Source organism: Mauremys reevesii, linkage group 2 (genome assembly GCF_016161935.1).
Source record: "Mauremys reevesii isolate NIE-2019 linkage group 2, ASM1616193v1, whole genome shotgun sequence".
NCBI classification, from domain to species: Eukaryota; Metazoa; Chordata; order Testudines; family Geoemydidae; genus Mauremys; species Mauremys reevesii.
Window position 1 is genome coordinate 86218516 of NC_052624.1, and position 23805 is coordinate 86242320.

The window sequence follows — 23805 nt, forward strand, 5'->3', positions numbered from 1 at the left end:
TGCCATAAAGCTATCACTTTGGGGACCTGTAAAACAGGGATCTGTCAAGGATATCTCAGGGAACCTGGGGCAGTTTGTGAACCCAACCTCTGCCAGGATGGACATACCTGATGCAGAGGCATCGCGGTGAAGATGGCATGTGGAGACCAGCACTCCTTGCAAGCCCAGCACTATGTGGGCTGAGCCACCAGCCATGGTCAGTCTGACTCTTGAGCCACGCCTCAGGATTGGTCTGATCTGGTAGCCATGACCTGGCAGAGGACGGAGGCCTGGCAGGCTGTGAACTCCCCACATCCAGGGATCAGCAGACAGCAAGGTCGTGAGAAACTCAAGTTCAACTAGAACATCTGTCTGCCTGTGAGCGGAAGTGCTGGCTCCCCATAGCAGCTGTGGTGGGAGGGGACTGAAGAGAAAAGTCCCTCAGAGCACGCACCTCCACTCATCCCTTCTAGACCCAGCATGTGGTTTAGAGCAACCTACGTGGCCTGGAGAGGGCCAACAGGAGCGCGAGAGCTCAAAGGAAGCATGACACCATTCAGACAACAACACTGTTCGATAAGCAGGTGACACAGCCAACACCCCTTTCTATTCAAAGCAGGAGCCCAGCCAGAACTCTCTAGCCTGAAGGATCCAGATTTCTAAAAGCAGAATCCAGGGTATTTCTCTTAAGTGTCACCGGGAAGGAAAGGTGAGGTAGGGGAGCACCTGAGAGTGAGTCAGCAGCTTCTGAGGACAGGGTTGTTGGTACTGAGGAAAGTCCGGCAATTGCACGTATGGTGGGGTAGGGCTTACATAACTGGGGCAGGTGAACAAGGGAGAACATATGGAATGGGTGCCTTGCTGTCCCCACCCACACAAAAAAAGACAGAAGATGGGGGAGGTGCACTGAGCCAGCAGGGGAGAAGAGCAGCTCTATATTCCCTGCCTCGAGGATAGTGACAGCTGCTCTCCTACAAGTGTGCACAACCTTACAGTGGAAGCACCATCTCCTGTCAATCCTCACCAACTTTTTCCATCCTCCCTGGCATCTTTGGCCCTCTCTGCTATGGCTAAGCAGGTGGAGGTGAGCAGAAAGTGGCTTCCTAGCACCATGACACCTTTCACCCCCTTAAGCCTTTAAATTGCATCCTAGGTTCACTCTCCTCCTGCCTGAAATGTGTCTTCTCTATTCCACTGCTTTATTCTCAAGAGTCCCACCTACTCTCCTTAAATCCTCGTCATTTAGGGCTTGATCCAAAGTCCACTGAAATCAATGGGAGTCTTTCCATTGACTTCAATGTGTTTTGGGTCAGGTACTTAGAGAAAGGGAGTCAATGCAACTCCCCTTCCGTTCCAGACATAATCAACAGGGCTTGGCGACCGCTCCCATAGCCATTGTTTTTTGTGTTTCAATGGGAAAATACTCAAGCTCTGAGTTCAGTCTTCACTGTGGTAATGCCAAAGAGCATACACATTTTACCTGTAGGTTGGTTTCAATATGTATGTAAAATACTTTCTGTGGGTAAATGATTGTTGGGTTTACAACTCTGAGACTTCATCTGCACACCAGATAAACAAAAGCAAGTTCATTTAAAACAGACTGATAATATGTACCTCACTCAAACATCCATGGGAAAAGCTTTTACCATTCTTCAGGGGAGGGTGTTTAGACAGGCTTCCCTCCACAAAGAGCTTCTCTTTCTTTACCCTAAACGAAGTTACAAACAGTTTTCTCAAGAAAGGAAGCACCCTGAAAATATGGTAACTTGTATTCAAAATGATGTACGAATCTTAACTTTTTTTCAGTTCTTCTCTCTGCTCGAGAAATCCCTTTTACAACAATGGCTAGCCATATAAAATGACCGTTGACCTGTATCTGAACTGGTAGAAAAGATTCTGTAATACTATCAAACCAGCTTTCCAGGATCAGGCATTGCAGTGGAGTTATTTCTCCTTAGAGGCTGTTACTTCTAATGCTCACATGAAACGTTCGCAGAGTATAAATCTACACTTTGAGCTGCGGGGGTGTAAATCCCCGCTCAAGGAGACATACCCATGACCACTCTGATCAAGCTGTCATACCCCAAGTACATGTATGTACTAGGCAGCTAGCCCCTCCTGCCGTGGCTACCCTACTATTTTTAGCGCACTAGTTCGATCAGAGCCCTTGTGGGTATGCCTCCTTGAGCTGGTAATTGCACATCCAGCTCAAAGTGTGGACATTCTCAGTGTCACAACAAAATGGCAACGGCGCACACTTCTTCCTTGTTGAGGTTGATACATTTATACATTTTTAAAGAAAAAAATGAGATGTGCATCTTAAACAGGGTTCATACCAGAGCGTCTAACATTAAGCAAGTTTAGTTAACCACAGAAAATACTGGAGATGCTACCAACCATCAGCTAACCTGTCCTATGTAATTTTTTCTTGCCAGAACCTGCCATAAAAAGCAGAATATATGCATAAGTCTTTCTGCAGTTCTGAATACAAAGATCTGCCCCTCTCCAAAGTCAGTATATTGGAATTAGAATAAAATTAAATCTTCCAGCAAACACCCTGGAATAGGTACTAACGGGTCATTAAAAGCACAATGTTTAATAGGCAGAAAATGGAATGCTAACACACCTCCAGTTTATTCAGTATGATTGAAAAAACTGTCAAATGAAGCTTTGATTAAGGTAATTTACATTGATGACGAAGTGGTGGAAAATATACTAATACTTATTGCACATAGATGCATTAATGCAGTTATGATGTAACATGGCACAGACATGATATAATTATTAAAACAACACCTTTTAGATTATATTTGGAACTAGTATACACAGAATCATGCATTGGCCCTTTCCCCATGTCAAAATTAAAAAAAAAAAAAAACACACACAACAAACACCACAGTAGTTAAAAGCATAAAATAACAGACCTGGTATGTTTACATTCTTTTGCCATGGCATTAATAATGACTGTATAAATTTAAGTATCTTTTCAGTGTACTGAGATTTTTTTTTTGTTTCTTTAGTCTTCAAAAAGTTTAAATTAAAAAAGGCAAAACCCTCCAAAAAGAATAGGAAGTAATATTTTTTCTGCAATTATTTCTCTGTTACAGATACTTGTGGAAAGCACTCTGTGTGTTAACATCAAATATATTTTTCACATCTATTAAGTTTGTGAAGGGGAGAGATGGGAATTCACTTTACCTTTTACAGTAGACAAAAGCTTCAGAAACCTCTGAACCGTCTCATGCTTCAACAAATTTTTATGCTGTGCTTGGTTTTCAGGACTGCAAAACATCAAGAACTGCTCAAAAGCATCCAGAAGAGAGTTGATTTCATTAACCAAGGCTTTGCTTTCACTCCTCCCTGAAAAAATATCACTGAAATTGGTAATCCTGTTACTTATTTGTTTGGGGGGGGGGGGTAAAAATATAATTATACAATACATTTTATTGGCAGCTTCTGGAGTGCTAACACGGATAAAAAAAACCACATTTTTTTAAAATAAAAACATAGTAATGTAATACCTCCCAATTTATCCCATGCTCAGGATAATGGACAATGACTGCGTGGTTTACATTAGCTAACAAATGCCCTAAAAACAAAAGTCCAGACTCAGCATGAGTTTGCCAGCAGCTTTGCAGAATGTACGTTTGTCCACATGACAGACCATATAAGAATGACAGCTAGAGACAGCCCGGGAAAGCTAGTCATCTTCCAGGAGATCCAGAAGGGAGGTCAGACAGTTTGTCACAAAGCAGCAACTAAGGTGCAGCTCGCCTACTCCTGCACTAAGCCCAGAAAACCCTGCCATTCAGAACCACGCCCTTCAGAAAGGGAATGAGGTGTAAAAGTGCCAAGGCAAATGGAAAAGAAATTTTTGAGTGGAACAGGCAACCCTGGACCAAACAGTGGATCATATGGGACCTCAGCTCAATAAACTTATGCCCATTGGCATCGGGCTTTGTTGCAAGGATAGGTTCCTGGGTTAGTGTTTATGTTGTATGGTGTACTCACCAGCAACCGCACACCATACAACATAAACACTAACCCAGGAACCTATCCTTGCAACAAAGCCCGATGCCAGCTCTGTCCACATATCCATTCAAGTGACACCATCATAGGACCTAATCACATCAGACACGCCATCTGTACACCTGCACATCTACCAACGTGATATATGCCATCATGTGCCAGCAATGCCCCTCTGCCATGTACATTGGCCAAACCGGACAGTCTCTACACAAAAGAATAAATGGACACAAATCTGACATCAGGAATCATAACATTCAAAAACCAGTGGGAGAACACTTCAACCTCTCTAACCACTCAGTGACAGACTTGAAGGTGGCAGTTTTGCAACAAAAAAACTTCAAAAACAGACTCCAAAGAGAAACTGCTGAACTCGAATTAATATGCAAATTAGATACAATTAACTCTGGCCTAAACAAAGACTGGGAATGGTTGGGTCATTACACTAATTGAATCTATTTCCCTATGTTAAGTTCTCCTCACACCTTCTATTGGCCATCTTAATTATCACTTCAAAAAGTTTCTTTTCCTCCTGCTGCTAAGAGCTCATCTCAATTGATTAGACTTTTCCTGTTGTTATGCATACTTCCACTTTTTCATGTTCTCTGTATGGATAAATATCTCCTGTCTGTGTGTTCCATTCTATGCATCCGAAGAAGTGAGCTGTAGCTCACGAAAGCTCATGCTACAATAAATTTGTTAGTCTTTAAGGTGCCACAAGTACTCCTGTTCTTTTTACTAAACTGATGAGATCTGCATTTTAATTTTATTTTAAATGAAGCTTCTTAAACATTTTAAAAACCTTATTTACTTTACATACAATAATAATTTAGTTACATAATATAGATGCAGAGAGAGAGCTTCTAAAAACATTAAAATGTATTACTGGTACACGAAACCTTAAATTACAGTGAATAAATGAAGACTTGGCACACCACTTCTGAAAGGTTGCCGACCCCTGCTGTAGATTAATCCCATTACTTCTTGTTCTACCTTCGGTGGACATGGAAAACAATTGATCACCATCTTCTTTATAACAGCCCTTAACATATTGGAAGACTTATCAGGTCACCCTCAGTCTTCTTTTCTCAAAACTAAACATGCCCAGGTTTTTCATCCTTTCCTCCTCGGTCAGGTTTTCTAAATCTTTTATTGTTTTTGTTGCTCTCCTCTGCACTCTCTTCAATTTGTCCACATTCTTCCTAATGGAGCTAGTTCCTCAAATGTCTCCAATCCAATTAATCTGTAATGAGTTTCAACTGAATTTATTTTCTCTCTCATTATCATTTCTCTCTCTTCCTCTTCCAGCTAGAACATGTACGTGAAAAAGGAAAGGATGAGAAGAGTACAAAAAGATTAGAAGAGGAAGTGTGTGGGTCAGGCTATGAATACCAGCAGCAGAATTCATCCTTTTGGTCCTTCTTGCTCCCTGGTAGATGGAGGTAACAGGTCAGGATGTTTTCCTTTATTGAAAGGAGAATAGTCAAAAAGATCCAGTTTTCTTTCCAGTTGCTAACGTTATGGAATGGTAAGGTACTGCTCTAGAGTGTTAGCTCTTAATCAGATACAATATAAAATTAGTAAAATAAAAATCATAATTATGTGTGTCTTCTTCAAACATCTAAGTGAATTTAATTTGGCAGTTCCCAACAGCATTTGAGCCTGTTCACTGATGACAGGTCAAACTGATTTCCAATCTTGGAAAAATCAGCTACAAAACTGGCTAACAGGCACAATAGCTGCATTTACACATAACGGAACAAGAACGAGTCTCTAGTCTTAGCCTCAGCTTCACAAAACCATCACATAATAACTGGCACAAATGATAAGCCATTGTATCTCATTCCATCACAATTTTAGGACTATAAAAAATTGAAGGTTATCATTTCTACAGCACCCAGAAGCACAGTGGACACTTTATAATAAATAGGAAGACATGACCCAAAAGAGTTTTTACAACTATTTAAGCATATATGTAACTTCAAGCAGATGAATAGTCTCACTGATGCTTAAAGCTAAGCACATAAGTAAGCGTTTCTCAGGACTGGGAACTGTTTTTTGCATAGGAGGCAATGAGAGGGGCTGACTAACATTAGAGAGGGGAAAGAACGTGAAATGAACAACAGTTGCAGCAATAATTCAGTTTGGACGTGAACAACTTGATTTTTTTTTATTTATTTATTTTTTTTTAATAAAAACAAAGACGTTCGGATTCATCACGGAAGCAGCAAGACTTAAGGAGGAATCTGTACGAGGCCAAAGCAATAATTCAGCAGGTCAAGGCTAACAGGGCATTCTGTGCATCAAAGGCAGTTGGAAAAAAAAACAAAAAACCACAGAGGTGGCTGTGGGAGAAGCAAACAGGGCATCAAAAAGGCATCACCGGCAGAGCAGAGAGACTTCAGGACAGTGCAGTAAGGAGTTGGAAATGTCAGCAGGGGCCTTTGTAGACATGGACAAGATGTCTAACTTGATGCAGAGGACAAAAGGGAGGCAGGGTGGCAAAATTAGCACACTTTGATAAACTTCCACCAAAGAAGAACCCTATAAAAACTTACCTATTACAACCTATGAGAAGTGTAACATTTCTGTACATGAAGAATGTCATTTAAAATGGGGAAAGCAATCAGTACCTGGTGATTCCTTAGAGGAAGCAGCATGTCTTGCTAAGTGACTGTTGATTATATCTACTGCCTTGAAGTTTTTGTTTTTTTTCAAGATATCTGCGGCACACTTTGCTTGTGTGTCTGGAATAGTGGGGTCCACCCCAGCATTTAGGAGCATCTGCACATTATCTATCTGACCTGAAACATAAAATAAATGCAGTAGAGAGTTAGCACTATCCTCTTGTGCAGAATGAAAGAAAAATCACTGCCGTGGTTTCAAATGTTTTTAACCAAAGAAAGGACAGCTCAATTTTATAGAAGCTGTTATACTTGGAGTTGGTCCTTAGAGAAAACAATGCATTTTATCAATTTGTTTTGGGGATTTGGGGGGGGGGTGTATTTTTGATGTTGGGTTTTATGTTTTTGGTTTTTTTTGGCTTGGTGGGTTGGTTGGTGAAAGAGGAAAGCATGTTCAAAAGTATCTAAGGAACTTAGCATGAAACCATAGCTAGTCACTAGGGTTTTTTCGGTATCAGGAGTGGCATAAAAATATGATTACCTAATAACAAGCCTTGTCGCATACATTATCTTCATGTTGATAAATATGAAAGTACTACCATTCTCTTCAATGGAAGCTAGTATCCTAATATAACTGCCTCTAAAACACTGCAGAACAAACAATTGGCCAAACCCCAAAATATAAACTCTGATTCGATGCTTGACACAATATCTTTAATATACCACAAGGCTCTATATTCCTGTCTCATTTTGTCACATTCCATTATGATAGGCATTGTGCTACCTTGATAGAAGGAGATGTACTCTCTTTGCCTCAAACAGCTGAACACGTGCTATAAATCATAGTCAAAGAACAGTGAGGAGGAGCATCGGAGAATCAAAGGACCAGCCAGGCAAGTGAAAGGAGCATAAAATGATTGCTAGGAAAGCTGCATCAGATTATTTCCACTTTCCTCAGACACAACAGCAAGTTTAACAACTTGAATCGCTGTATGTGTCCTGCTTGCTAGAATACCAGGCAAAACTTGGAGAAGAAAAGGATGGGAAGAAGTGAGACACCTTTGCACACTCAACACAGTTCTCTTGCTTTTATACACGTGTGCCTTGCCATTCATATTATTTTAACTGAGTTTTGTCAGCAAAATGGCTCTGAAATGTCTTCCATTATCTGCTTTGCAAGAACTGTGCTCGCTGTGCAACAGATGGAATAGCTGTGACAGAAGAAATGTGACTCCTCTACAGCAAAACTAAATTAAATAGTATGAATGTGACTCACACAGGGAGGCCCCAGAATGTCATTGTGTTTAATGAACAAAAAGCCTAGGGTAACTTCAGGACTGATGCTTACTTCCTGTTTCCACCCAGTGGATTTATTAAGAAATGCAAATAAAAAGCAAACTGGGTTTCTATAGTTATAAGATAAAAGCATCCACAGAGATGGCAGGGCTATTTGACCCCCACAAGAATGCTAAACAAAAGCAGCTCTAAGTTTACATGTCTAAGCCAAGACACACTGCTACTGACATCAAGGGAAGTTTTTATTTGGTTATCCTCTGCAAGTGAGAAAAAACTCAGACTAGTCTGAGGCCTAATTTTCTTTTAATTTCTGAGAGCATCAATACATAAATGGACCAAGAAAAATATAAATACATTGCAGCAAGTTGTGGCTAAATCTTAATCCACCAACCAAAATAAAAGACCTTATACAGAATAACTATGCAAAATGACAAAGAAATAGTCCACCAAAGCAGTGCCTTATAATATTTTAAGTTCTGCTATATTTATAAATGCACATTGAGCCTGCAAGTCTTTTGTCATTCTCCTTCTTTGCATGAAATAAATATCAATGTTTGGAGTTTTTTTCTTTCGCCATAAAAAACAGAAGTGCATGCTGATGAAAAAGTCCATTTTGAATTACATACGTTTCATAGGATATCCACTGGAATGAGAGGCCGCAACATGCAAGACTGTGCAACCATCCTGGTCTTGCTGGTTGATACTACCCTTCAAGTCTGGTATCTCATCCAGTAGCCATGTGAAAAGATGGTTCCCTTCTGAAATGATTATAAATTAAAACCACATGTTATTAAACAGCACACTTTGTCCTGTTAGGACAGGATAGGGGGAAGTATTATTGCTCCCACGCACCCCTGCCAAAGGTGGGCAGACAAGCTATCAAAGACTTTCTCTTTCAAAGTTAAGGGTGACAGACAGGAAAGTATAGAGTAAAATACCAAGCAACAAATGGTGTCAAGTGCCAGCTGCATTGTTGGAGATAAACAACCACATTTTGCCCTAACACGTGCAGCTCTGAATTTGGCCCGCAAATGTTAAACATGTACCCTGATCCCCAGACAGGTTTTTCAGGGTCGGAGATGGTCACATCACTTACACTTCAGGGTTGAATCAAAGAAGAGAGGTCATTATTAGGCTCACAGGACTCCCGGGTACACATGAACTGGACACAGAGTTCAAGTAATTACTCTTTAAAAAAAAAAAAAAGACTAAAGCTATGGAAGATTATATATTTTGGATCTGAGTTTACTTTAGATTGTTAAATATGAGCTTTATCTGCTAATTCTCTGTAGGCTGACTACAGTCGCTTTTGTTTTATACTGACATGGGATGTCACTCACTTGCTTTGATACAGAGGTTGATGATTGCATGAAGTGGGTACGCTCCAATACTCCCAACATTTGCTCCAATGGTGATCAGCCACTCCACCAACTCTGGTACCCTTTCCATTCTCTCATAATGGCCAAACAGGACATATTTCTGATAACAAAGAAAGAGAGAGAGAGAGATTATTTTACATATGTGAAAGAAATCATCTTTTTAGTCCTGTTACCTTTTCAGCCCAGGCAAAGTTTTGACTACTTGGGAATTCAGTGTTACAAAGGCAAAGCAAATGAATAAATATTGGCCACTTGCCTTATCCAATATTAAATTTAATTACAAATATTTGTATTACAGCAGCAACTAGAGCCCCAGACCAGGTTCAGGGATCTGTTCTGCTCCAACCCTGCCACAAAGAGCTCTCAAGCCAAAAGGTGTTTTTTATTTTTATATATTATACATACACAACACACACACACACAGTATATTGTGTATTATGTATCTCTATTATTTTTTATATTTATTTCCCATTTTTGGTTTTTAAATAGTGGCCTCCACACACATTGCAGACATCTGCAACATTTATGTTTAAGAATTCTGATTTGCAAGAGTTACTGTTTGTGCAAAATCCAAAGTGAAAATACTATATACACCTGGAAAAACAAAAGCAGCACTGAAAACTCCAGCAGAAAAAGGCACTTGTTCCTCTTATTTCCTCCAAAGGAAAACAACATTTGGGAATTTTCCATCTTGATTTTTTTACACTCTTCCACATATACCAAAATTCCATGGGAAAATTTCAGGAGCAAAAATTGGTAGTATTAGGATTAGATTAAACTTAACACTGTGTACTTTCAGTCCTCTGGTGTTCATGTCTTGTCATGGTGGAACAGCTTGCGTGCTCTAATGAGCCCCAGGGGCTTTTTGCTCTTAGTAGGTTCAACCATGCCGGATTGGTCTGTGGGGAAGGGGCCAAACAAAACAGATACCCTGATTCTCCAGGTTGGGAGTTAGGCACAGAGCTAACAATCCTGTCCCGTAAAACACAAAATACATTACGGAAAAAGCGATGGAGAACTGTATGTGATGGCCTTCAGGAGCCAATGAACCGTATGACTGCCAGTGGTGAAAGCCGAAAGGAAGCCACTGGCATGAAGACTGAAGCGCTCAACACCAAGACAAAAACCAAACTTGGTTTTTGGAACGTACAGACAACGTACGAAGCAGGGGATCTAGCTCAGGTCACAGCAGAGATGAGATGCTACAGCTTACACATCCTGGGTGTCAGCGAGAGTAGATGGATGAGATCAGGAAGACTAACAGCAGCCTTAGAAGAAACTCTGCTGTTTTCAGGACGGGATAATGGACAACACCATGAAGGTGTTGCCATCCTTTTGAAGAAGGGAGAGGAGCATTCCCTGCTTGAATGGAAATCCATCAGCAGCAGAATTATTATGTTTCCTTTTCAGTCTAGCTCTCATAATATCACCCTGATTCAGTGTTATAACAGTGATGAAGAAATAAAGGACAAATTCTACCTTACACTACAGGCGGAGTTGAAGAGTATCACGCCATGACCTAACTATTGTCATCGGAGACCTGAATGTCAAGGTCGGTAAGGACAACACAAACAACGAAAGAGCAATGAGAATACATGGGTGTGGCACTATGAATGAAAACGGAGAAAGGCTTGTTGATTTCTGTAATATGAATGACCTAGTCATCGGCGGAACCCTATTTGAACATCGTGAAATTCACAAGCTGACACTGTGTTCTCAAATGGCAGAGATAAGAACCAGACTGACCATATCATGATCAATGGCAAATGGTGACGCTCACTGACAGATGTGAAAGTGAAAAGGGGTGCAGCTGTTGGCAGTGATCAGCACCTTGTGACAGCCTCCATCAAGCTAAAACTGAGAAGTGTGGGTCCACCACACAAGGGACATAGATCTTATGATATTGACAAGCTAAAGTTCCTTGAAATACAGAAAGCCTTTGTTCTGCAGTTAAAGTACAGGTTTCAAGCACTTGCAGACCTTGATGAAGAGGAGGGAATGCAGATGGGGAGATCAACAAGAAGTGGGACAAAGTAACAGCAATTTATAAACAGAGCGGTGAAGCCTGTCTAGGCTACAGGCAGAAGAGAAGGAATGAAGGAGTGGATTACACCCAACACATGGAATGCTACAGAAACCAGACAAGCCCTGAAGAAAAAAGTTTTAGACACAAAATCCCAGAAGCTAAAGGACAAATACCAATGGCAGTATAGCAAGGCACACCGGAAGATCAAATGCCTTGTGAGAGCAGACAAACAGCATTATATTGATAATCTGGCAACACAAGCAGAGGATGCAGCTGCTTGTGGTGAACAAGGAACCGTCTACAAAATGACACAGCTTATCAGTGGTAAATGGCAGGCACCAACAAACACTCTCATCAGGAATAAACAAGGACACCTACTAACAACCAAAAAAGATCAAGAAATGCACTGAGAAACCAAAAAAGAACAAGAAATGGACAGAGCATTTCAAAAAATTGCTGAACAGGAGCCACCTAAAGAGGAAGGAAACATCCAGGAGGCAGAAGAAGATCTTGATATCAACACAGACACCCCAACTAAGGAAGAGATCATTCGAGCCATCAAATCCTTAAAAAACGGGAAAGTTCCTAGCAAGGATAAACTTGAATGCAGAATTGTTCAAGGTAAATCCTAAATTAGCAGTATCTATCCTGGCACCTCTATTTACATCAGTCTGGAAAAGGGAAAAAGTGCCAGATGAGTGGATCAATGGAGCTACAGTGAAGATACCGAAGAAAGAAACTCTCAGTGTCTGTAATAACTGGCGTGGTATCACACTTTTATCTGTGCCAAGCAAAGTATTGTGCAAGATTATAGTCCAAGATATATATCAGAGGCAGTTGATACCATTCTCAGAAAAGAGCAAGCTGGTTTTCAGAAAGGGCATGGATGCACAGACCAGATCTTCACTCTACGAAGCATAATAGAACAGTGCTTAGAATGGCAACGGCAACTCTACATACGTTTCATAGACTTTGAGAAGGCTTTTGATAGCATTCACAGGACCAGCCTATGGTGCATTCTGCGGGCACATGGAATTCTTTTCTGTATAACCAATGTCATCAAAAGCTTCTATTTCAACTTTACATGCAGTGCTGATCACAGTGAGCTCAGTTTTGAAGTCAAAACAGGAGTACGTCAGGGGGGTGTCATGTCTGCAATCCTCTTCAACACTGCCATCAACTGGGTAATGCACCACACAACAGAAGACATGCCAAGAGGCATTAAATGGACACTCTTCTCATCCCCTGAAGACCTGGACTTCGCAGATGATGTCGCTCTCCTATCACATACCCAACACCATATACAAGAAAAAACAACTTGACTCAACGCATTCAGACAGCAAATTGGGACTGAAAATCAACAGCAATAAGACAGATATCATGACCTTTAATATTGCCTCACCAGCACCAGTACGGATAGAGGATTATGTTCTCACCAATGTAGAAACATTCACATACTTTGGCAGCACCATCAGCCAGGACGGTGGAACAAGTCAGGACATCCAGAACAAAAATCAGTAAACCCAGGAACACCTTCAGGAGCTTAAACACAGTCTGGAAATCATCAAACTACAACACCAAAACCAAACTCAAGATTCATCAGAGCTGCATACTTTCAACACTACTTTATAGTGCAGAATGCTGGGGAAATGAGAAAGTATGACATGTCTAATTCCATATAACCTGCCTCAGAAAAATCCTCCGTATCTTTTGGCCCAGAACAATCTCAAACCAAGATCTGTTGACACAGTGCAGCCAAGAAGATCTGAGCACCATCATTGCCAGGGGATGGATTAGTCATGTGCTTCGGATAGAAACCGATTCCATCACCAGAGTAGCAATAAGATGGGCATCTGAAGGCAGGCGAAAACGAGGCTGCCCGAAAACAGCATAGTGAATTGCTGTGGAAGCCGAGCTGAAAAACCTAGGGCACAGCTAGGGAACCATTGAAAGACTTGCCAGAAACAGACAGGAGTGGAGGTGCTTCGTTGCTGACCTAAACGCCAGAGGCGTAATAGGAACATGATGATGATGTGTATTATTTCATAATGACGATCGTGCTAGTAAGGAACACAGCCTTATAAGGTTTACCAGCATCTCTCTATCTGTAGGCTTCAGTTTGTCCATCTGAGAAGTACGGCTCCTAGATCATGGGCCTTTATAAAAGTCCTCTAATCCATTCACATTAATTAAACATAGACAAGTTTTTTCTGTGGCAACTAAAAGCTACGATTAGCCAATGTGGTTAAATATCTTTACATTTAGTTTTGCCTTCCTTTCCTCCTCAGGGCTTCTCCTCTTCCCTGCACCATCCATGGAACAGCTTTCCACTAATGTGAGTAAAAAACAGCCCCAGTTTCAAAGATGTACAGTAAAAATACTAACTGTGCTGTTGAATTACAGGATATGTGGCAAACTGTCACATTCCATCAGATATACCCTACTACAGGGTTAAACTTTTAGCCAGTAAATGTAGCTGTACAGAGCTTACTTTATAGTCCCCTAATTTATATATTTTCTTATACTTTTCAATATCTGATTTCAAACCACTGAAGATGAGGCATTTAACAGCAGTACAAAGAGAACCTTAAGCATAAGCTCACTGTAAAAACTCACATCAACAGCAGGTTCAGTACAATTCCACAGCAGGTTTTTAATCCTCTCTCTTAACACCATATTGCACAATTTGCACACAACAGCTAGATGAGACATAAGTGATCTGATTTAGGTTTAAAAAAAAAAAACCTATGGATGGCTAGTTTCATAATTCAAAACAGATTCTGTAGCCCCTGCTTTGCCTTTGCAATTGCTCATTTATTAGTACCTGTCATATGACAGGGGATGTTAAATTATGCCCTCTTGTGGTTTCTTTGAAACTGAGATAACCTATGGACAGCGTCTGATCCTGCTCTGCTGAAGAAAATGGGAACGTGATTATTAAAGTCAACAAAAACAGGATCAGGACTGCAGAGTTTATGTAGATAGAGACCCTCCCTGCTGCGATAAAGCTTTGAAAGACCTCAAATGCAGCAGAATCTGTGAGATTTCACAAGGAAGGGAACAGCAAGTCTATGGAGATGTCATCTGAGGGTAAAGGCAGCTGCCACACTCTCACAACTGATTTAGCAACTTGATTGTATAGTGCTGGTTACCAAAGCTGATACAAACAAGACTCTTATTTTTTGTTACAGAATTAGTGTATTATACAGCTCATTGAAAAAATTCTAACATTTTTGACAAAAAAGGGGACAATTTCAGACAAAATGTTTTGACCAGCACTAATGACATATTTTTACGAACTGTTTGTTTAATCTGTGCTCACTCTTATTCATGGAATATTAAGTCATTTAGTAAAACGACTGTGAAAAAAAGAAAAGACAGTCATCTTGTTAAATAAAATACATGCGACAGCACTGTACCTCAAAAAGATCCTTCAGTGATAAATGAGTGACTCTCAGATTTCTCGGCAACTTGCCTCTCTCAGCTGCCACCAACATCAAGGACTAGGAAAAACAAATATTTATGAGCCTACAAGCATTCAGATACTAATTTTAATGTTTGTTGATGCATTTAAACAAACTTTAAAGGGAAAAATCTGACGAGTGCTCTCTACAGATATAATTTTTTATTACTATCGTTTGTGATGACCTATCAGATTCTCAAAACACTAAAGCTTCCTTTTTCTTCTCATTCATTAAATCCTTTGCCAAATTAAACACTTTTCCCCACCTGAGCTTCTCATCAGGCACAAGTCACTACAGGCTGCAGCATTTGCCATTGTGTTTATGCTCCAGCATATTCAGTGACAAAAGCATTCAGCTGCTTAGATTCAGCTGGTACTCTGCTACACTAGCTCAACTGTGTGTGCCACTCAGCAGTCAGTTTTGTCTAGGCCACTGGACTGGAACTCAGGGGGGAATCCCTTTACCTGTGTTGAGCCTGTTTACCCCTGCCCCCGTCGGGGTCCTGGCTGGCGGCCCACTGCAAGCCGTGGGGGCCGCTGGGCAATGGGGCTGCAGCTGGTGACCGCCACGCCCGCCAGCAGCGCGCATTGGCCTGAGCAGCGCCTGCCTGCCCACAACCCAGCCAGTGATCAGGACCGTGGGATGGGGGGCAGGAACAAAAAGCCCCCGGCGCGGGGGGGAGCTACACACAAAAGTGGTGACCCCCCAGTTGTTGAAAAACTGCCCTCAGTCATCAGAAGCCAAATTAGAGATCAACATTGCCCAAAAGAGCCACGGTAGTGTGACTTCATTGTTTCATTTACTATAGTGCTATATATTCATATTTAGGCAGTATGACAGGGGAAATATTTAGTTTATGTATATCATTCTCACAGCAAAATGACTGACCAAGTATTATTCTTGTATCAACTACAATTGGTTAACAACAAAGCAAAAGCATCCTGACTGGTTAATAATTAAATCACACAGTGTTTTAATATCATGCTGCCAAGAGACACAGAACACACACATTAAAGAGCCACTTGCAGCTCACAAGCCTCAGTCAGAGTATCACTGCATCACATGATCTGTCTAGATGGTTAGTACATCATTCAGAATTTAAAGAAGTACCATCAACTTCAAATCTGGTCAGTTAACAAAAGTGAGAATTAAATTAATTTCAGACACTACACACACTAATTTTTTTTTTTTTTTTTTTTGGTTTAGTTATATATATATATTTTTTTTTTTTTCACTTCTCTGTTGTCTGTTTAAGGGTTACAGACAGAGACAGATCAGAAAAAAAAAACACAAAAAATAAAAAAATGCAAACTAAGATTTTTTTTTTTCTCTTTTTGTTTTTTTTACGTCATTTTTTTGTGTGTCTTAACAACAACAAAAAAAAAAAAACAAAATTTTTTTTGAGTGACTGTGTCCCTTTCAAAAGGGAAAGAGAATTTTAGAAAACTATTTTCTACTCAGTTTCTATTTTTTCTAATTCTAAAAATCAAGACATTTGCACAGGGGAACAATAATTTCAGATTTAAAAAGCAATTTAAGAAAATTCAAAGCTTATTATTGAAAAAATACAAAAAAATAAGCAGATTAACTAATATTCCTGACACAGCAATAAACTTACCTGCCACATTCCTTTCTTGGCTAATTTTTCTATTACCACCTGCCAAACTAATGCATCAAATCTTTGATTCAAAATGTTCTTGAAAATGGAAAGAAAATATGGTGCTATATATTTTTCACCTAAGAAAATAAAAAAAGAAGCTTAAGAAAAGTGGTTAGCATATGCAACTTTTACAAGCTGAGCTCTCCAAGTACAGCAATTCATTTCATATGGTCAATTCTTCAATAGTGATGAATACATTGAAACATTTTAAATTAGAAGATACAATTCACATAACTAATACTAGTAAGATGTCTACTCAATAATTAGTAAGGGTGCATTATTTTAAGATGCCACAGATTTCATGAACAATGTGAAATTAACCATTTGCTTTTGAAAAATCTCTGAAGCCCAAGAAAATCTAAAACCTTCCACCAGTTTTTCTACTTATGTGTATGAACAGAGAAGTTGATGTAAGTGACTGACTTACTGACTAAAACAGGAATGAGAGTGCACGAAGCAAGTGAGAGAGAGGCATTGCCAGAAACCAGATGGCATACCCTTGGGCTCTCTCAGGCAAAGCTTGTAAACCAGACCACTGAGCAACAGTGGAGGAGGGAATGTAGGATCTTGGGAGAGAGGGGTCTGACTCTGCCACAGAAATAAGTAGTTAGTGGGATGGGAAAAGCCAAGTATCCTTTCGCATGTGTTTTTTCCCCTCTTCCCACTGCTGCCATCACAGGCGTTTCTATAATTTGCTCTGGGAGACTATTCCACAACTTAATACATCTCACTGTAAGTTTTTCCTGATGTTAAGCCAAAAATTCTCTCTTTCTTCATTACTCCGAGCTATTCCTTGATCTGCCTCACTGACAAGGAAAGCTGTGTGGGCTGGAAGAAACCAGTACAGCATTATGATTCATCCGGTCTTAAGTTCTAGTCTTGGCTCTTCCCTGACTCTCTGTGGCCTTAGGCAAGACACTTCACCTTTCTGTCTCACCTTCCCCATCTGCAAAATGCTGGGGGGAGAGGAATGCTGTATAAATTAATCAGTTAATGTATGGTGCTTTGAAAATACCATAAAAATGCTAAGTATTATTAAATGATTACTCTGCTTCCCTGGTGCTTACATCATTCATATATGTGGAGAATTTATATCCCCACAAGTCTTACTTGACCAAGATATACATGGTCAGTCCTTTTTATTGTTCTGCTTATACCTCCATATCACCTCCGCTCCATAATCATTTGTAATGTTCATTTATAAATTCTCTTCAGTTTGTCACAATTTGTGTGTGTGTGTCACACCAGTACGGTAGAGGACTATTCTCCGGCTCTGTGGCATGACTTGGAGTATGCAGCTCAAAATGGAACAGGTGCTTTGCTACCAGATAAGATTGCAAACGCAAGTCTAATTGGCTGCTCACTGCCACTGCAGGTCTCTTAGTATTAATGCTTCCCACTGAGTGAGCATTTCTAATTATTTTTCCCCAGACGTGTTGGCTTACATGTACTATAGATTAATCTCATTTTGAGATTTTCTGCTCATATTTATTTTACTCTCCAGGTCCACTTTTTCTGTCCTGTGTTTGCAACCCAGCCCATTTTTGTAGCAACTGCACATTTCACTGACATGCTGCCATTCCTTCCCCCAGTCACTAAGAGACACGTTAGCTAAGACTGTACCACACTACAATCCACGTTACAACTGTTGAGCATCCATAACTCCAGCTGACGTCAGTGGGAGCTGTGGTTGCTCAGAACCTCAGAAAAATTAGGCCCTAAATCTCCAGACTGCACTTAGTTAAATTCATTGCATATATTGTTAAGCTATAAGGCTCATTAAATTAATGGAAAGATTCCCTTTCAATGGGCTTTGGATCTAAGTCTTTTGGTCAGTTTTTAATACAAATGACAGTATTCGTTCCAAGCCATTCTGAATTAAATTTACTGCATTCTTTACATCCGCCAATTTTGTAATTATGTCCAAAAAGGCAAGCAAGTTTGTTTGGGAAAATACATACTGCTCTCGGTTGTGTTTCCCTTTTAAACATTTTGTGATTGTTCCTCTTAATATCTGTTCTATTATTTTACTAGGGATGGCAGTTAAAGTTAAAAAGTGACAATTGCCAGGATCAATCTTCTTTCTTTTATTGCAAAATCAGTTCTACATTTGCTTTTTCTCCAGACTTGTGCTGTCTCCCAGGTTATCCAAGTTTTCTGAGACCCAACCAAACAATTTTATAATTAGAGCTGGCTAAAAATCACTATCACTTCTCCTCCTTTACCCTCCCACTAAAATAATGGGAATTCCCAACCATTTGAAAACATTTTCCTTCCAATAGTGTTGTAAATGGACTGATTTAAAAAAAAAAAATCTGCAGATTTATTTTCAGCAAACGATTTTTCCATTTTTTTTTAAATCTAACTTTTTTAAAAAAGAAATGTTTATATTTTGAATAAATCCCTCAACGTGGCTGAGGTGACCAATCAAAATCGGCAACAAACTAAAAAAAAATTGACTAAACTTGGCAAAGGAACAAACTGAACTGTTTTTGTGTACATTTTCTGTCAAATTTTTTCAATTAGCAGGAATTTTAAAAAATAATTACATGGTTTCATGAAGTTTTTCTTCTTTCACACAACTTTTCATTTTTTAATGAAAAAATTCAACCAGTTCTAACTGTAACACAACTGGGGCACCTGTGTGTGACAACTCATTCATCTACGTGGCAGTGGTGGTGTTTTGGGAATGTCGATATTCCTCATCTATAAACAGGATTAAGATGATCCGTCCCATTGACAGTGGCCACCGTACAGCTGTCAGATGATGTTAATTTTCAAATCCGATCTTGGCCAGTAGACACCAAATTCACTATTCCAGGAAGAATGGCTCAAAATCCCATACACAAGCCCCTCAACTGCCCTGTCCCTATTAAATGAGTCTAAATAAGATACAAGTCTCAATCCAATTTACCGTTAACACTTGTGAAGATTCCAACTATAAAATCAGCAATTTGAGATTGATCCATAGAACCACACAGAAGATTCAAACCACGAGAAAATGTAATAACTGCATCATGAGTTCTCGACAACTGCAGCAGCGAATAGCCAGATCTATAGTAGCCCTAGTGGGAAAAACACAACAACAACAAAATTGTCATCAAATCTTGTTACTTCTAATTTTAGGAGATTAGGAGCCCATTTCTGAAAGCCCTATGGAAAACTATCAGTAACTTTACAATGGGACTTTTTCCCTGAATAAGACTTGCAGCATCTGGTCTAACTACATACAAAGTTATCAACATTTTAAATAGTTGAGAGAATTACTCACATATCTACAGAACAAAGCTGTAAAATATTGTGGGCATCTGAATATGATGTTTTAGTCTCCTGAAGGCCCAATATCTTTTGGAAATTAAATTAAATAATTTTGTAAACAAAAATATGTAGAGATTCTCATTATAAAGCTAAACATCATTTTCTAGTCCCAAATTACTTATCATGCCCCAAAATGTACCTCATGTGTGGTTTGTAATACTACTCTCTCAGCTCATTACACTCAAAGAATTCTGTAAGAATAAATATGACGCTGGCACTCATTGGTAGGGCCCCGAGAAAAATCACAGATTTTTTTTTTTAAATAAAATTCACAGCAGTGTCACAGGCCAAGTAGTGAATTTCACAAAATATGCATGGGATTCAGTCAGCGAAAGCAACGAGGCGTCCGGTGGCACCTTAAAGACTAACGTATTTATTTGGGCATAAGCTTTCGTGGGGTAAAAAGCCCACTTCTTCAGATGCAATGAAAGGTCGCTGTTGCATTCCTTCGCATAAAAATCAACTGCCGAGTTCCCCCCAGACTGCTGAGATTTTTTCCAATAGCAGAGAGGCAGAGGTGGGCATCCGTGCATGCTGGTCTCGTGCCCAGTGCAATTTGCAGCATGTGTTCCAAGGGGCAGTGTAACTGGCTACTGGGCCTTGCAAAAAATCAGCCACAAGCCACACCAAACATGAGACTGTTGCACGCAGCTATCTGCTATTGCCTCCGCCTCCCCGCTGAGGCTGCAGCTACTTGGTTCCAAGCAGCAGTGGTGCTGGCTACCATGCCTTGCGTAAAACCGCCCACCAAGTCCCTGTCAAACTACTGCTCTGATATGATGCTGCTGCAGGCTATGAGCCACACCAAGCACAAAACTGTTGGGGGGGGGGGGCAGGGAGGAAGAGAGACTAAACACAGTTTTATGCTCATTTCACAAAATCACAATTTTCTCAGGACCTGACTCACTGGAAATGCTCACCCCTGTATTTCACATATTATCAATGTCATTAAAGTGTCTAGAAAGAAAGCAGGGAATTCTCAATCAAAACTTTGAAAAATAACCAAAGAACAAGCTATCAAATATATTTCAACATTCTCACAGTGGAGCAAAACTCTTGAACATGTGCTTATGTCAAAAAGCTAGTACAGGTCTTTCGCATCTTATGCGCATTTAACATGCGCGATTTCAGCTTTGCACGGTCGGGAGAAAGAAAAAAAAACAACAGGCAATTCCACCACCGTGAGACGCGGATCTGCTGTTCCCACTAAAATATTGGGTGGGGGGGGGACTTGACAGCAACAGCATGTCTTTAGGCCTGTGATAAGGGTCTCCTCTATAGTAACCCTGGAGGGTTGACAAAAAAAAAAAAAAAAAAAGTTTTAATAGTGTGTCTGCCCTGGAGTGAGTGTGAGATGGGAGAAGCAAATCTGCTGTTCCCATTACAGTACTCAGTCCCCCCTATGCCTCTCCTACTGTGCGCATCTCGCCACGCTGAGTGAGATTCTGCTGTGCCTGTACTGTTTAAAAAGACAGTACATATTTTTCGTACTGTATAACATGGCCCCTAAACGCAAGGCACCTACTTCATCTGGTGCTCAACTGAAGAAACAGCGATGTGTTCCAACGCTGGAGGAAAAACTGGCCATGTTGGACTTATTGAGAGACGGTATGTCCATCGCCAACGTGGGGCGTAAATACAGCCGCAACGAATCTAGCATCCGTGCCATCAAGATTCAAGACACAGAAATTTGTCAAGCCGTGGCATCAAGTGCTCCAGTAACTGCTAAGGTGACAAGCCAAGTGCGTGATAAGACTTTAGTGAAGACTGAAAAGGCATCAAACTTATGGCTGGAAGACATGAACCATAAATGTGTGCCTATCGATGGCAACATGTTGCGAGAAAAGGCTCTTAGCATCTATGCGCTGTTCAAACTTCCCACCGAAGAGGGACAGCCTTCTGATAAGAAGGAATTCAAAGCCAGCCAAGGTTGGCTTAACAGTTTTAGGAACCGCTTCAACCTCAAAAACGTGCAGACTACTGGTGAAGCTGCATCTGCCAATGAGGACGCAGCAAAAGCCTACCCCGAACAATTAAAGAAAATCAGAGAGGAAAGGGGCTATCTTCCAGAACAAGTTTTTAATGCTGACGAGACTGGGCTCTTCTGGAAAAAAATGCCCACCCGCACGTACATTTTTAAATCAGCAAGACAAGCCCCTGGCGTCAAAGCAGCTAAAGACCGTGTGACTGTGTTGCTTTGTGGCAATGCGGCTGGGCATTTAATAAAGCCGGGCTTGCTCTACAGGGCTGCAAATCCCCGTGCCCTAAAAGGCAAGAACAAAAATCTCCTGCCTGTGTTCTGGCAATCAAATAAAAAGGCTTGGGTGATGGCAGCATTATTTCTGGATTGGTTCCACAAGTGTTTCATTCTGGAGGTCAAGCAGTACCTTGAAGAAAAAGGACTTGACTTTAAAGTGTTGCTGATCGTAGACAATGCTCCTGGCCACCCTCCGGCACTCCAGTTTGCGCATAACAACGTTGAAGTCGTCTTTCTTCCGCCCCAATAGCACTTCCATCCTCCAACCTCTCAACCCAGGCATCATTAGCTGTTTCAAGGCCACGTATACGAGGCTTACATTCTCACGGATCCTTACCGCTATGGATGCTGATCCCAATGTTAATGTGATGGAGTGTTGGAAGTCCTTCAACATTGCTGATTGCATCATTTATATTAAACAGGCAATGGATGCAATCAAGACTGAAACAGTCAATGCATGTTGGCGAAACCTATGGGAAGACTGTGTGAGTGATTTTAAGGGTTTCCCGACCATTGATAAAGAAGTGCAATTCATTGTTCAGGTGGCCAGGCAAGTGGGTGGTGATGGCTTCGTTGACATCCTTGAGGAAGAAATTGAGGAATTAATTGAGGGCCATAGAGAAACATTGACTAACGAAGAGTTAGAGGAACTGATAAAATCGTCTACAGAAGACGAAGATGATGACGAACAGGAAGAGCCAGAAACTTGGAATCTTCATAAATTTTCTGAAGTGTTCCAAGCAGCGAAACACTTGAATGATTTAATTTCTGAATATGATCCCTCTATGGCACGAAGCCTCAAAATCACACGTAGTATTACAGATGATTTGAGACTGTACCAAGAAATGTTTGAGGAGCTCAAGAGACAACAGCGACAGTTGCCAATCACCATGTTTTTAAAGAAAAACAACCAGCAGCAGCAGAGTCTACACAATCAACTTCTCGAACTGAACCAGAGCCAACCACTTCGTCTACGACTCGCTCTCCATCACCCAAGCCTGGCCCATCGTCTCCTGGATCGACATCAAGCCCTGATGACTCAATAATAGTGTTGTCAGGGGAAGAGGAAGACTAATCATTGGAGTGTGTACAGTACAAGACTGGTGACTGTTCAGGTTTACAATACTGCACTGTACTGTTTTCATTTTTTATTCTTTCATTCTTCTGTCTGTTATGTTATTAAAAATACTGTAAAATTATATTTTGCATATGTAGTCTTTATTATATACTGTACATTGCCGTATACAATACATAGTACTTTATGGGTGATTTAAGGGATTTTCAAGGGTCATTTTGACTATACGCTGTTTTCGCTTTACGTGCTGACCGCGGAACGTAACCCCAGCGTAAGCTTTGACAGACCTGTACCAATTTTCAGTATCTGTTGAAGTATTTAAATGGCTTAGACATAGGGCTTTAAGCATACATTTAATTGCTTCACTGAATTGGGGTCACAGTAAAATCATTTTTCACAAAACAGCTTACTGTATTGGAATTTGCATAATGCAATGAAACAACACGGGAATTTCATTCTACAACACTTCATTATGGTTTCATTATACCTGGGTTCACGGTAAGCTAGTTCCATGTCATTCAAAAGACAACTGAAATTGTAATTTTTTTTAATGTCAAAATATATATTTGGCTACTGACTAGAGACCCTGAAGTTACTATTCTTGTCTTCTTCTTACAAGATATTGTATTTGTGTACTGATCTTTTTAAAACTAATTTTGAATCTTGTTTAGAATAATAAGGCTGGCAAGCTTTTCTGGTCT

At 40.3% G+C, this 23805-nt stretch overlaps 1 protein-coding gene across 4 annotated transcripts in view; it reads right to left on the reverse strand.

The window, feature by feature from the left end:
• Positions 1–23805, reverse strand: part of TRANK1 (tetratricopeptide repeat and ankyrin repeat containing 1) — a 77838-nt gene that overhangs the window by 39506 nt on the left and 14527 nt on the right. For 3 of the 4 annotated variants that reach the window (XM_039523829.1, XM_039523828.1, XM_039523832.1), the window contains 7 exons: positions 19369–19519; positions 16413–16531; positions 14750–14833; positions 9266–9404; positions 8552–8683; positions 6639–6809; positions 3178–3339 (listed from right to left, as the gene is read on the reverse strand). In XM_039523829.1, the coding sequence (XP_039379763.1) occupies positions 3178–3339; positions 6639–6809; positions 8552–8683; positions 9266–9404; positions 14750–14833; positions 16413–16531; positions 19369–19519 (958 nt within the window). The remainder of the gene's footprint in view (positions 1–3177; positions 3340–6638; positions 6810–8551; positions 8684–9265; positions 9405–14749; positions 14834–16412; positions 16532–19368; positions 19520–23805) is intronic. The other variant, XM_039523831.1, reaches the window with a different exon arrangement.